This window comes from Clupea harengus, chromosome 15, assembly GCF_900700415.2.
Source record: "Clupea harengus chromosome 15, Ch_v2.0.2, whole genome shotgun sequence".
NCBI lineage: Eukaryota > Metazoa > Chordata > Actinopteri > Clupeiformes > Clupeidae > Clupea > Clupea harengus.
The window spans coordinates 16,426,672-16,442,082 of NC_045166.1; the positions used below are offsets into that span (position 1 = coordinate 16,426,672).

Sequence of the window (15,411 nt, forward strand, 5' to 3'; positions counted from 1 at the left end):
ACATGAACAATGGCATGTAAACAGTCTTATGCTTAGCCAGGTTGTGAATAGCTAGGAGTTAATGTCAGTTACCAGTCCTTTGGGAAAAGTGTTGGGCTGGTCCGACGTGGATAAGGCAGAGAAGAGATGATGCCGTCCGTAAATGGAGAAAGTTGTCCTTGCTGTGATGTCTGTGTCCCTGCAGTTTAGATCGGAGGATTTGATCGCTCAGAACGTTGCAGTCTGCCTTTTGTTCCCGTTGTGTGGAGTTAGCTAGCAGGTCTGTTGTTAGCTGCTTTCGCTAACTTTACTTCGTCTCACTGAGCAGTTCGTTGACTGAGAGATCTTAGGCGTGTGTCGGCCGTAAGACGTTAGAACAAAGAGAGTGGTTCCTCACCGGTTGACGGTGTGCTCCAAGCGTTGCTGGAGGTGAGGAGGGGTCAAGACGGTGCGCCTGGCTGGAAGGCCAGCGGAGAGAAAGAGAGAAGAGAGCGAACATCTGGAAAAATGTTGCTTTTGTTCAAGCTAAAGGGGGCGTGGTTAAAGTCGCATAAGGTTGCCTTTTTATTACAGGTAAAGCTTGACGTAACTTCCGGGTGAAATCACACGCAAGTTACTGATTAAAGTGAAACACAATGGACCATTCCAGGTGTACCTACACTTTCGTGTCCTTCTCTCTCCATGCAATAATGCTAAACAATTTCAGCAAATTCCTCTGAGTGCCCTTACTGACATAAAGAAGTGTGTTATTCTGTCTGCCTAATGAAAATTAACCCTGTATGCATTTTTTCTTTTGTTTCCTCTCTCTCACGTGCACATACTCAATATCTTTCTCTCTGTGTCTCTCTCTTGCACATCCTCTTAAAGGGGACATGGCGTACATTTATTTTTTTATTTTATTAATGCCTAGATTCTCTATTCTCATGCCATTTTATGATAAAACTGGCTGATTTTGTGGCGAGCTTTTAAATATTAAGAATGTGGTTGGGGGGCACTGTGGCGCAAGCCGATAAGCCCCCCATTTACGGGCTTCATTGCCCGCGGGGACACAGGTTCAAGTCTGGCCTGATGTCCTCTCCCCACCTCTTCTCCACCTCGCTTCCTGTCATAACTTCACTGTCCTGCACAATTAAAGGCATAAAAAAGCCCCAAAACCAAAAAAGAATGTGGTTAGCTTCGCTCTAATTGACTTACATCCTTTAAATGACAACTCGGTCATCTTCACCCTCGCCAACGTGTGTGGAATTGTAGACAAACTCTGAGAGGTAAGCAATGGGTTCTGCATGCTCTTTTGTGATTGGCCTATTCTGTTGGCCCATGTTCTTTCTATGGCCATTACAGACTGGGAAGGTATCAGTCCACTTTGAAATGCCCAGTATGTCCCCCAAGTCAAGACAAGAACAACAAGAAAAATCTATTTTCCATGTCATGCCCCCTTTAATTCTTTCACTCCATCTACTTGTGCATTAGTTGCATTGCATTGTTGCTTTTACTCGTGATGTTTTAGGCCTATACAGTGGGGAAAATAAGTATTTGAACCCTGCCGATTTCGCAAGTTTGGCCACTTGCAAAGAAATTTGTGATCTATAATTGTAATGGTAGGTCTATTTTAACAGTGAGAGACAGAATATCAAAACATCCAGAAAACTGCATTTTATAACAGTTATGAATTGATTTGCATTTGTCGTGGAAAATAAGTATTTGAACCCCTACCAAACAGCAAGAATTCTGGCTCCCACAGACCAGTTATGTGCCCAAGAAGCACACAGATTAGTCCTCATTAGGCCTAACAAGGTACACCTGATCTCAACTGGTGACGTGTATAAAAGAAACCTGTCCAAAGAATCATACTTCACACCTTCGACCTCACCACCATGGGTAAGACCAAAGAGTTGTCCAAGGACGTCAGAGATAAGATTGTAGACCTGCACAAGGCTGGAATGGGCTACAAAACCATCGGCAAGCAGCTTGGTGAGAAGCAGACAACTATTGGTGTGCGATTCGCTAATGGAAGCAACACCAAACAACTGTCAATCGCTCTCGGTCGGTTGCTCCATGCAAGATATCCCCTTGTGCGGTATCGGTGATCATCCGAAAGGTGCAGAATAACCCCAGAACTACACAGGGGGAGCTTGTGAATGATCTCAAGGCAGCTGGGACCACAGTCACCAAGAAAACCATTGGCAACACACTACGGCGCAATGGTTTGAAGTACTGCAGCACTCGCAAGGTCCCCCTGCTCAAGAAAACACATGTACAGGGCCGTCTGAAGTTTGCCAATGGACACTTGAATGATTCTAAGGAGGATTGGGAGAACATGATGTGGTCAGATGAGACCAAAATCAAGCTCTTTAGCATCAACTCGACTCGCCGAGTTTGGAGTGGAAAGAATGCTGAATATGACCCCAAGAACACCATCCCCAACGTCAAGCATGGAGGAGGAAACATTATGCTTTGGGGCTGTTTCCCTGCCAAGGGTACAGGACGACTCAACCGCATCGAGGGGACTATGGATGGGGCCATGTACCGTGGAATCTTGGGCGAGAACCTCCTTCCCTCAGCCAGGACATTGAAAACGCAACCTTAAGGATTTGGAGAGGATCTGCAAAGAGGAGTGGACCCTCCTGAGATGTGTGTAAACCTGGTGACCAACTACAAGAAACGTCTGACGTCTGTGCTTGCCAACAAGGGTTATTCCACCAAGTGGCCCCTTCTGGGCCAAATCCTGACTGATGGCAGTCCATTCTTGCCTTTCTTACTGCACGGAGTTGATCACAATCCTGACTGATGCCAGACTAGGGGTGGGCGATATGGCCAAAATCTTCTATCACGGTATTTGTAATTTTACATCACGGTTACGGTATATATCACGGTTTATTATACGTAGGGTGACCAGATTTGAGTTTGTGAAAAAGAGGACACTTCAGCGGTGGCGAAATGTGTCCACAGACATAGGCTATACAGTATGATCTGATTTATTTATTTATGATCTGTTTGATCTGTATGATCTGATTTATTTATTGACCCTTAAGAACACTAAGGTGCAGAAACAATACTGCCTCAATAGGCTATTGGCCTAAGCCAGGGGTTTTCAACCGGGGGTCCGCGGCCCCCTGGTGGTCCGCGACAGCATCGCAGGGGGCCCGCGACATGATGAGTATGTTTATCAGTTCACCATTGATTTTTTAATTTTGTATAAATTCGCTTTGATATTTCAACACATTTCCAGATTACTGTTGAATATCGTGAAAAATAAAACAAGCTGATAATAATATAAAGGAGATTCACGCTGACAGAATGTAGCCTTGCACCTATCCAGTCTATGGTAGCCTGTGCTTTGCTAATGTTAATGCATTGCGTCCCTAACGTCACATGCATATTATTCATAACGTACAGTCTCGCGCGCAAAGTTGACAAGCATCTGCATAACCTACGTGTACTTTTGAAGTTTAGTCGAAAAAGTAATACTTTTGGTGAAGGACTGAAGTTATCTACTGTCCTTAGCTAACATTTCGTTCTAACGTCGAGTTAGCTGGTCAGAAGCACCAATGGATCGGTTTTTAGTGAGGAGAGTGACAGAGGGACAGGCTGCCACGACAGAGGGACAGGCTTCCAACAAAGCTACACGTTCACAGGATACAGGGAAACAAATTCAAAAAAGAAAAAGAAAACACAATGAGGAATACATCAAATACAGATTTACAGTGACGACAGACAGAGCAGGAGAGGAGGTAGGCTACCAATGTGTTTCGTGTGTTCAACATTACTGTCAACTGAAGCCATAAAGCCGTCGAAACTATTGCGGCATATGGAGACGCATCACGTTTTCTTGAATGCCAAGCCTATTGAGTACATGCAACAGATGTTGCGTGATTTTTATATGACTTAAGTTCTGGATAAATTGTCAGACAGAATTTCCAGAGCTTGCTGCAAATGCAATGAGGTGTCTTGCCCTTTCAAATACCTCTGTGGGAGCGTTTTTTCTACAATGTCGTACTTGAAGAATAAGTACAGGGCAAAGCTTGAACCAGAGAATGGTATGAGACTGTCGCTATCTACCATTTCGCCACGAATAGACCGGCTGTGTGGACACCATGCCCAGATATTACACTGACAGGTCTCCCCTCTCTCCACGCACGCACACACGCGCTCACACGCACACAAACACACGCACACGCACGCAGGCACATCAGTGGGCCGTGGATTACTTTCTAGTCAGAATGGTGGTCCCTGGGACAAAACCAGTTGAAAACCCCTGGCCTAAGCAATAGTGGCCAGTATATGCCTACTTTGTACTGAAAGTTTCCATTGAATCTTTAAATAGTAAGATGTGCATGTAGTGGCATTTAGTCCAGTGCTTATGTGGCTTTCAGTGGTTCTTTAATGTACTTTCAGAAGATAAATCAAGTGTTAACTTTCTTTTCAATGTTTGTTCATATGTTAACGCAATAATGATGAGAAAAACATTTTCTTATATGGCCACACATTAAAATAAGAAAATTAAGAAGTTGGCAATTACACATAGACGCCCCATTGAACGCTTCAACCCGTTGCTGCGACATGCAAACTGTCACCGCAATATTGGCGAGGTGAAGCCTGTAAACAAACGCAAGTAAACGATGGAGCTGCAGTTTTTCTGCATAAAAAGCACTTTAGCGTTTACATTTCTCAACCGATTTCACTGAGTCTTTTTCATATTCAAGGGTTTATGATCTAGGTGGAGTACCAAAACAAGTTTTGTCTCCATGTTACTTAGAATCTCGACAGTTATAATCGCCATAGACATATATACATGTATATGTTTATGTCTATGATAATCGCCATAGACGCTCACAGTTCTTGTGCTCCCACAGCTCCTTCACTATGAAATACTGAAAATAAATTTAAACTACCGAAATAGTTCATCTTTAACTACTAATATTTGACCATCATTGAGAAAAATGGAACAGAATCCGCAAATAAATGGCTACACTAGACACTTTTCAGTCCATATTTTTCAGTAGATCTTTCAGTAGAATCTTTCCCAACAGTCGAGGATTACTCAACAAGTAGGCATGACAGCCCTTGCAGGTCATGTGCTTACAAATTGTACTAGGTATCGTATTATACGGCTCTTCAGAATGTTCAAAAAAGTTCAGTCGATTTGAATGGGCCACTCCAACGTTTGCAGGTCTGTAATTTCTTTATATTCACTGCTGCGAAAAAGTAATGACCATCATTGGCAACGGGTTTTGTGCTTTAATTCACGTCTTTCATATCATATCATTCCGCAAGTAGTCATTTAACGTAACTTGACGTCAGCAAGTAATAGGTTGCTACGCAACGCCTGAAACTTGAAAGTTCTATTTGCCTGAAGAACAATCTTTTCTAAACGGAAATCACGAAACGGCAACAGAATCGTTAAAGAGGTATTTTGGAGGAATGTCTTCTATCGTTTTGGCGAGTAACTGTAATGTATAGTTTGGAGGTCATTATCTAAAAAGAAATCAATTGGATTTCAAAATAAGAGTATACCGTGGTTGAAACGGTATAGACAAATCTCTCCCGGCAGACACATTTCTACCGTTGCACGGTATATACCGTCATACCGCCCAGCCCTATGCCAGACCATTCTTGCCTTTCTTACTGCACGGAGTTGATCACAATCCTTACTGATGCCAGTCCATTCTTGCCTTTCTTACTGCACGGAGTTGATCACAATTTGTGGGCTTCTTATTGTCCACCCACTTCTTGACGATTGACCACAGGTTCTCGATGGGATTAAGATCTGGGGAGTTTCCTGGCCACGGATCCAAAATTACAATGTAATGATCTCCGAGCCACTTTATTATGACTTTTGCCTTGTGACATGGTGCTCCATCATACTGTAAAAAGCACGGGTACTTGTCGCATGGGCTATGAATTGGCCTTTAGTCTGTGATCACATGTAATTCTCTCTCTCTCTCTCCCTCTCTCAGATGCAGACAGACAGGATGCCATAAATCTCTTCCTGCAGGTGTATCAGCCTGGGGAGAACAAGCCTCACCTGTGGGAACTTCCCACTGACTTCTACCTGCACCAGGCCAACACACTCAGCCTTCTGCAGGACCGACGCAGGTACAGGTTGTCTGTCTGTCTGTCTGTGTGTTTGGTTGTCTGTCTGTGTGTGTGTGTGTTTGGTTGTCTGTCTGTGTGTGTGTCTTTGGTTGTCTGTGTCTGTGTTCTACCAGTTTCCACCACCATGGTTGACCAACATTAAACACAGGCAACTGCTAAAACATGTCTAGTGAAGGACCCCCTCAACGACTGACCAATAGAATTGCTTGTTGACTGACTTGATCGGGTGACTGGTATCATTAATGAATACTATTTCCGGGGGATACGGACCGGTTTTCATCCTAAGGATATGATCCCGCATGCCCATCATCTACTGACAGAGGCCACATATGCCCCTCCCCTTACCCCAGTTTTGCCTCTCCATCTCTGGGCTCGGCTTCACACCCCCCTGGCCTCTTTGATTTTTCTTCCTTCATGAAACTCTGCATGCTTAGGGCCTTTTGGAGGCTTCCAGAAGGGAAGGGGTGTGATGGCTAGCAACTGTGACGGCCCAATCAAATGGTGCTCTGGCAGAGTATCCTAGAGACAGCTCACACACTCACACACACACAGTTACTCACACAGCATGCCTGCCAGTGAAGAGCACACCTGTTGCTCAAGAAGGGCAATAACCTGCTGCTAGCCAACAGCTGGGCTCTCTGAGAAAGAAAGAAAGAAAGGAAGGAAGAAAGGAAGGAAGGAAGGAAGAAAGAAAGATGGGGCTTCTTCGGAGAGGTGGTTAGAAAGAAAGAGATGGTAAGGGCAGATAGAGGGGGATAGGTGTGTGAATATAGATATGTGAATAGTGCCGGGTCTGATGGGTAGGGAGAGAGCTGCTCTGTAAATGAACATTAGACGGGGGATGCCTGTCCCGAGCACGCATCAGGACCTGACTGTTCGGGTCGGGTTTGAACTAAACTAGAAAAGAAGGTCGTGGTCGGGTTCCGGTCGTGTCCCGTACACCAAACATATAACAACCAGGCAGCGAACATTTGACCTTTGAACTACTAATTAGGATGAGCTAGCTTTCATGACACAGAGCTGAAGTTGTTTTTAGTGAGTAAATAATATAGTCTAAAAATAGACGGCCCTACTGTCTGTGTTGGGTCTCTTCCTGTTCAGTGCTGGGGACAACACGACACATATGCTATTTCATAGGCTAAAGGACGGAGGACACCGAACAAAATGTATCATCTTGTTTGAAATGCTAGGTTTAAAACGTTAAGTTATATGTAACGATGACAAGCTGCAGGTAAGCTATGTGTTAAAATACTTCTGTTTTGGTTGTCATTTAGTGATGATGTTCATATGTGCTGTTCGTGTTCATCACAGAGGTGCAGCTGTACTTTAACTGTATGTGTGAAGAACTGATGATGACATTATGTGTAACCATGGTAACCACAATTGCATGAAAATGATACAAACTCAGTGATTCAGCTTGCATAAACACCGGCAGGCTCGGGTTGGGTTTGGGTCGGGTTTGGACATCAAAAAACAACAGAATGCCTGTCTGGTTCGGCTTGGTTACTACTGCCTCGGACTTGGGTCGTGTTCAGACAGAACATGCAGCCCGAGACATGCTCTACCCGACATCTGTCTGGAGGAACAAACTGAGACTCCCTACAGACTCTGCTAACAGCATTCCCCCTGCCATACACGTCATTCGCACACCACTGATTGGAACTCTGACGTGTGTGTGTGTGTGTGTGTGTGTGTGTGTCTTTGCAGTTACACCTACTGGTGGTCTGAAGGAGTTCTGTCCCACCTGCCTCTTCCGTATGATGAAGGTAATCAAAAAAAAACATTTTGGACCCACTCTTCTTGATGGGACTCAAACAAACACGTGCACACTCTCTCTATGTGTCCACACACATACAACCACCCCCGCTCACATACATACATAAACACACACACACACACAGACACACACACACACACACACACACACACACACACACACACACACACACACACACACATTTCCAGATCTTTCTCCCTGTCTCCGATTCTTTCTCTCTCACCCACTCACACACACACACACACACACAAATACTACACGGCGCTGTCTCTATCTCTGTCTTTCATTCAGACTCACACACACACACACACACACACACACACACACACACACACACACACACACACACACACACACACACACACACAATCACAAAAACACTCTGCAGCCGTCTTGCTCACAATGCTGTGCACCTGGTCTTCATGCACTAATGCACTCCCATCTGTTGTTTAGACAGCAGCAGTGAATCCCACCCAGCACTGGAGTGATCACGCTAAATTCTGTTCATTCAGATTCAAACGACCTTTATTGGCCTGACCATAACATTGTGCAGTATCACCAACAAAGAGTATAGTAAATATCACAAAATATAATACAAAATATCAATAAAGAGGACAGAAAATGTTCAAGGAGACATAGAATTAAGATTTAGAACACACACACACACACACAAACACACAGGACATGAAGCTTTGAAGCTAAATTAATGTGCGATATGGTAGGAGGATACCAACAGAAATCAAATCGGTCATTTTGAATATCTTTGGTTTAGCACCAGAGCTGCGTCACCAAACTGTCTGCACAGACAACCAGATACGGGTCAAAAGATGGCCGTTGGGCAAACATTAACATCGTTCATCTGCACTGTATGACAATTGGAAGTGAATTATTATGTTCAAGGACAAATCCTCAGTTTTCACCAGTGCTGTAAAAACACTAGTCTGGTGCTGCAGGCCTTTAAGTGTACTGTGAAATGTGGTCTGGAAACCTTTAGTTTGGAATGGGTGAACCCAGGAGAGGTTCAGGTGGTGGCAATAAGAAAGCATACCACTTTCCCCTACGATGTACTTCGATTAGCAGGTATTTGGAAAACATTTTCGGTTGTAGGTCAGTTGTTTATACAGTGGGTGTGTGTGTGTCTGTGTGTGTGTCAGTACCTTGTGAGGATAACCGTAAGAAGGTGGCGGTGAAGCGTGTGAACCGGTTTGACGAGAGCATCGACACCTACACCGAGTTCTACAAGCCGTATGAGCTCACGTCGTTCGACGACACCTTCTCCATCTCCATGACCAACTCGGCTCGGTAGGAATACACACACACACACATACACTGAGGATTCTGAACGCACACAACCAGCTGATGTGGACAGGTATCTACGTAATGTACAACACACACACACACACACACACACACACACACCCATGGTTCATGCTGTTTGTTTGGTTTCTTCTGCAGGGAGTTCATGCCCAAAACTGTAGGAGTGGATCCCAGCCCATTCACTGTACGCAAACCAGAGGAAACTGGCAAATCAGTACTGGGGTAAGTGTTTTTGTGTGTGTTCATTTGTCTGTTTTGGCAGTGTTTGTTGAGAGTGTTTGTTTATGTGTTATTTGTCTGTGTATTCTTCACCATTTCCAGCTGTGAGTGTGTGTGTGTGTGTGTGTGTGTGTGTGTGTGTGTGTGTGTGTGTGTGTGTGTGTGTGTGTGTGTGTGTACGTGTATGTACCTGGTACCTGATTAAGTACCTGATTAAAAGTGTGTGTTTATGTGAGTGTCTGTAAACAAGTGTGTGATGATGTTATTCTGTGCCAGTTCCTCTAACCCCGATGTCCATGTGCACTTACACCACATCAACATCCGCGTGACTCAACTGCTTCTAATTTGCTGGGAAACCAGTTATTTGTCACACTGTTCTTCTCTTACACACACACACACACACACACACACACACATTCGGAACTGCTGCGGTGTGCATATGTAGCTGTTATAGTTGATCTACATGTGACCCACTATTTGTTCTCAGCTAGAAAAGGGCTGTGTGTGTGTGTGTGTGTGTGTGTGTGTGTGTGTGTGTGTGTGTGTGTGTGTGTGTGTGTGTGTGTGTGTGTGTGTGTGTGTGTGTGTGATGAAGAAAGGGAGACAGAGAGAGAGAGCCCTGGAAATGTGTGTGTTTATATTAGGGGTCACACAGAGAATTCAAGTACTCAAGCAGTTACATCAATTTTTGATAACATTATTACAACAGCCGTTTTCAACGTCATCTGTCACTGAGTTACTGTCAGACCGGCCCACTTAATACACGGCGCGCTGCCCACTCAATACACGGCGCGTTGCCCACTCAATGACCGACCAGTCGGTCGCCTATTTGGAAAAATACCCATACACTTAACATTATTTTGGATGATTACAAAGAAATTACATCATATATGGTTTTTTTTATAACATTTGGATCCACCAATTTGACTGGATGGAAATATGGAATAAAATGATACTGGCTATTGTAACACTCCAAGGTAGGTATAGTTTGCTAGATGAATATGCTTAACTTTGGGCTAGTATCAGATGGTTATATGTATAACTACAGAGCCTTAAGGAATGAATGTCAGCAGAGAAAGACCACACAATAATGAAACTGGAATCAGAGTGTAGAATAAGTATGAACCACAGTGGCGGCTCCTGAAAAAATTCTCAGGGGGGGCATATTTTTGATAATGATTAAGGCGACCCATTCAGTAGTTACATTAAGCAAGACAATTGTATCAATTTGTTGTTAGCTGATTAACTCATACAGCAATACCTTTTTGTCCACTAGATGGCAGCACACAACAGGAATATTTCCCCTCTACCTACATAGCTAGAGTAGCTAGTTACAGGTGGAAAGCTATGAAAGAAAGTTGCATCCAGGAGCCTTCATAATCAAACATGATGTGGCTCCACATTAAAATTTTCCACTTTTTCATTATCCACATGTCTCAAAAGTTGTATGAGGTAACATAGCTTAACAGGACACATGATATGTCCAGTAACAACATAAAGAAGGGGGCAACCAACAATATTATTGACTGATCTTGAAAGTAGTGGCTTACAAAAGCTAAATAAGTCATCACATAGAAAATAACTTAGTGTTAGTGCAAGAAGCGACATTCACACTGTAAAACCTATGAAAAGTGACAGTGGTGTAAAGGAATACAGACCGCGTTAGCCACTTCACAGCCTGCTAGCCACGATTTTCTTTCGTTCAAATTCTTGGATGTAGGATCCCCCCCCCCCCCCTTGTAGAAACCTGTTGAATGGATACATTTGGTCTAGGAAGTCCTAAATGTTTTGTTGTCAATGTATCTTCAAAGAGCGAATCGAGTTGTTGCACTGAATGTTAAAAATTGATTTAACATGAGAGTCAATGAGAGAGATCTGGGGCGATTTCCATTTTGCCCAAAAAAGGGGCGGGGTCATTTGAAGCACCACGTTTGCCTGACTGTTGCCTGAGTGACTGTTGGCTGATTCGACAATGACATTCAGAGGCAGATCAGACGGTCTAGTGGTAGAATCCGACAGAAAAAAAACCCTCCTTTTCCCGTAGGCACCGAGTTGCCCCAATCGCCCTTATGGACAAACCGCCCCTGGTATGAACTATATTGTAGAAATGAACAGTACAGAACATACGATGGGGTGTGAACAGTGTGAATCAGTGGTATCAGTAGTGTTGCATGCTGGGTGTGTGATTGTGTGTGTAGGGGTGTTGAAGGTGTCTGCGAGCGAGTGATGCAAGTGTTGAGTAGGCTAGAGCGATTGACATTTAATAACGCCTTAAACAAAGTTAGACTGACGGAAGACATTAGATGAGTAAAGAAGACGCTTCAGAAAATGTTCAGAAAATATGCACCATTAGTGTGAATACAGATCGCAAGGAGTAGTATAAAATTCAGTCAGTGATTGTTCTCAGCTATAGGTATTAGAGTCAATTATACGTGTTCTGCGAAGTATAGAATATAATCGGTGCCGGCGATATCAGAGAGAGTGGCCGCTTGGTGATCGGAGTGGGCCGTTATTTTGGACCATCCCAACCCTGTCGGCCCACCGGGGGGGGGTCAAGAGGAGATTGTACTGACACTGAAATGTTTTTTTTTGCCCCTACAATAAAGATATATCCGTCCGTGTGCTCCGGTGACTTTCTGTTCTGCTCAAACTACCATTCTATTTCTCCTTCCCTCTGTCCTTCTCTTTATTTGCCTCCACTCCTCATCGCCTCATCATTTTTCTTTAGTCAAATTTTTTACACAAATAGCAGGAAGACAGGTATTTGTAAAATAAAAAAGTTTTACTTTGAATTCCATCTATCCTCTTTGCCTTTTAATAATTGTAAGTATGACTGTCTTTGTTCTCCCTGGCCCATCCTCTTTGTGATTAATGATATAACTTAACATTCTTCCTTTACCCCGTCCCCCGTAATCTTTTGAACAACGTATATTACTGACTGCCTCAGTTCTCTCTTAGCATTGTCAGCACCTTGAGCTGCATTGTTTTGTATGAAATGTGTTGTACAAATAAAGTTTTTTATTATTTTTATTATTATTATTGTCTTTTGAGCTAAAATATAACTATTTGACTCGCTCTGCATCGCCCCCCACAGGAAGAGCAGCAAGGACGAGACGGTGCTGCAGCGTAAGACGGCGGCCAGTGCCCCCCCTCCCCCCTCCGAGGAGGCAGTGTCCAGCAGCAGCGAGGACGACTCAGAAGACGAGCGAGAGGACGACGGCTCCACCTCCCAGCGCTCCACCCCCATCAAGCTCGTCGAATCGGGAGACAACGTCCGAGTGCAGGAGGTAACAGGCCCCGCCCACTCTACTTTCACCACCACACACTTCCAGATCAGAGTTGGGATCGAAAAACGTTTGTAATCACTCCGGAATAAAACACTATAACTCCCAGATAACACTGGCAATAGCCTAGGCTACACATTGCGTACTGTTACGCATTAGGGTCTTGTGACATTAACTAAGTACGTTTAATGTAAACAAATCTTTCCACCATGACCTCTATAGATATCAGTGAATGAAAGATTGACTTACAGATACGGGCATTACATATGGCACCTTAGTTCGATCATATTTGAAACGCATTTTAACGTCCAGAATACGACTATGGAGAAATATGCAGATCACCATAAAATCTCACTGATTGACCTAAAATAGGAAAGAGATATCCTTCTGGTGTTTTATGGCTTCATATTGTTTCTAAGTACATATTGTTGTTATCTATAACATTTGGAATAAAAAACTATTTCTGTTATCAGGAATAGTAACAATGTGATGAAAAAAGTTGATATTTTATACAATTAAAACAGCCTGGGGTCAAATTGACCCCAAACAACACCTATGCGTACAGCATGTGTACAGGACATTGAAAACATATCATCATGTTAATTTTGTGTTTACCCAGTTGTCCCCATTAAATTAGGAAAAGTCATTAAATATGAAGCAAAACAAATTATGTCAATCATTTATTTAGAGACGTTAAACATTGAATGGGGTCAAATTGACCCCAAACATAAAAGGAGGGTTAACACATACGCTTCCATACACATATTCACTCTAACACACACACACACACACACACACACACACACACACACACAAACTCACACACACACACACACACACACACACACACACACACACAAACTCACATTCATACTCAGCGCTGTGCTCAGAAAGCCATCAGCCCCCAGCATCTGTCTAACGCACCCGCAGTGTCAGTGTGACTGTGTGATCAGTGTGTGTGTGTGTGTGTGTGTATGATGTTGAGGGCACTGTGCTGTGCTGCTCACCACCTGGCTTAGCGCCACAAACGCAGGATCTCGCACAGGAAGTTAACGATGCCTCGGCTCAGCCAATCAGATCATAAAAAATAAAAAACATGATTGAGGTACATTATCACCGCAGAGGGCTCAATCCAATTTGCCCATGCCTTCGGAGCTTAATGAAAGGATGAATCTCATTACTTCATTTCACTTCCACTGATCTTTCTCAGGGGTATGTGATTCACAGTCACAAAAAAAACTTTGCTCCCGACATTAGCTGCCTTGTTTTAAAGGGGACTTTTCTGGTTTTAAAGGGGACTTCCTTTAAAGTGTTATGTAGGCTTTTGTGCATGGAAACAGTCTGCAAAGTTACAAAAAAAAGTACACGCCAGAGGGAGTGACTCTCTCCGCATTAAGCTCCAAAGGCAAGGTGAAATTGGATGTATTTCAGTCATGTTGTTTTATGATCTGATTTTGGCCGAAAGTGTGAGCGAGAGAAAGAGGAAGAGAAACAGAGGAAGAGAGAGTGGTGTTGGGGGAGCCATGCAGCAGTCGTGGTAAAGCCTGCTCCCACCTGTGTGTGTGTGTGTGTGTGTGTGTGTGTGTGTGTGTGTGTGTGTGTGTGTGTGTGTGTGTGTGTGTGTGTGTGTGTGTGTGAGAGACTAGTGAATCAGCCATCACTGAAGGACCATTTCAAATGTGTGTTTCAGTGCAATAAACATCACTTCTCTGTGTGTCTCTCTCACACACGCTTGCTTGCTTGTAGTTGTCCATCGAGGCCGATGATGACGTCCACTTCTGACTTTCAACGATGAGTTTTCTGGTGGCTGTATAGTCCTATCCTGGATCCACAGGTCTTGTCGCAGGTGGGACATGCGTATGTAGAAGTGGTGGTACTGGCAACCTTGGTTGTTTATCTTTTAAGCCTTCTTTCTTGCCTTTCCTGTCTACTGGCTGTTCTGTCCTCCTCCAGTGCTTTGGTCCTGTCTTGGCACATCTGACGCCAGGTGTTACGGTCAGCAGCCAAGCCCTCCAGGTCCCCAGGTCTGATTTTACACTTCTTTAGCACTGTTTTTATTTGGTCTTTATAGCGCTTCTTCTGCCCTCCAGCAGAGCGTTGGCCTTGGGCGAGCTGGCCATACAGCACTTTATGAGGCAGCCGATTGAGGGGCATCCTTATAACGTGCCCCAGCCATCGTAGCTGGTAGTGGGTGATGGTGGCCTCAATGCTCTTACAGCCTGTTCTCCTGAGGATCTCGGTGTGTGGCACTCCACAGGATACTCCCCAGGTATTTGAATGATGTCACTACAGACAGATGCTTATCAGTGATGCTGAAGATGGGTGGCATGGATGGGATGTTGGTGCTCCACTGACAGACTACCTCTGTTTTGGTGATGTTGATGGTCAGCCCCATCCTGCTGTAAGCCTTCACAGCTGCATCCAGGACAGCCTGGAGGTCTTGTGGAGTGTGAGCCACAAGAGCGCAGTCATCTGCATACTGCAGCTCAAGGACCCTCACTCTGTGCAGCTTGGTGGTTGCTTGCAGCCTCCTGATGTTGAGGAGGTTGCCATCTAGCCTATAGACTACTGTCACCCCGCTGTTGTCCTCAATTTCCTTATGGAGAAGCTGGGTGACGCATAGGAGGAAGATGTTAAAGAGCACTGGTGCTAGTACACACCCCTGCCTGACCCCTGTGCACACAGGGAAGGAGGCAGACTCTTGTCCTCCTATTGTCACCCTAGCATTCATACCATCAT

At 44.2% G+C, this 15,411-nt stretch overlaps 1 protein-coding gene across 2 annotated transcripts in view; it reads left to right on the forward strand.

The window, feature by feature from the left end:
- fig4a (FIG4 phosphoinositide 5-phosphatase a) overlaps positions 1–15,411 on the forward strand; it is a 78,505-nt gene that overhangs the window by 40,323 nt on the left and 22,771 nt on the right. For both annotated transcript variants that reach the window (XM_031582064.2, XM_031582065.2), the window contains exons 17-21: positions 5,937–6,075; positions 7,783–7,841; positions 9,007–9,154; positions 9,308–9,391; positions 12,483–12,675. In XM_031582064.2, coding sequence (XP_031437924.1) covers positions 5,937–6,075; positions 7,783–7,841; positions 9,007–9,154; positions 9,308–9,391; positions 12,483–12,675 — 623 coding nt within the window. The remainder of the gene's footprint in view (positions 1–5,936; positions 6,076–7,782; positions 7,842–9,006; positions 9,155–9,307; positions 9,392–12,482; positions 12,676–15,411) is intronic.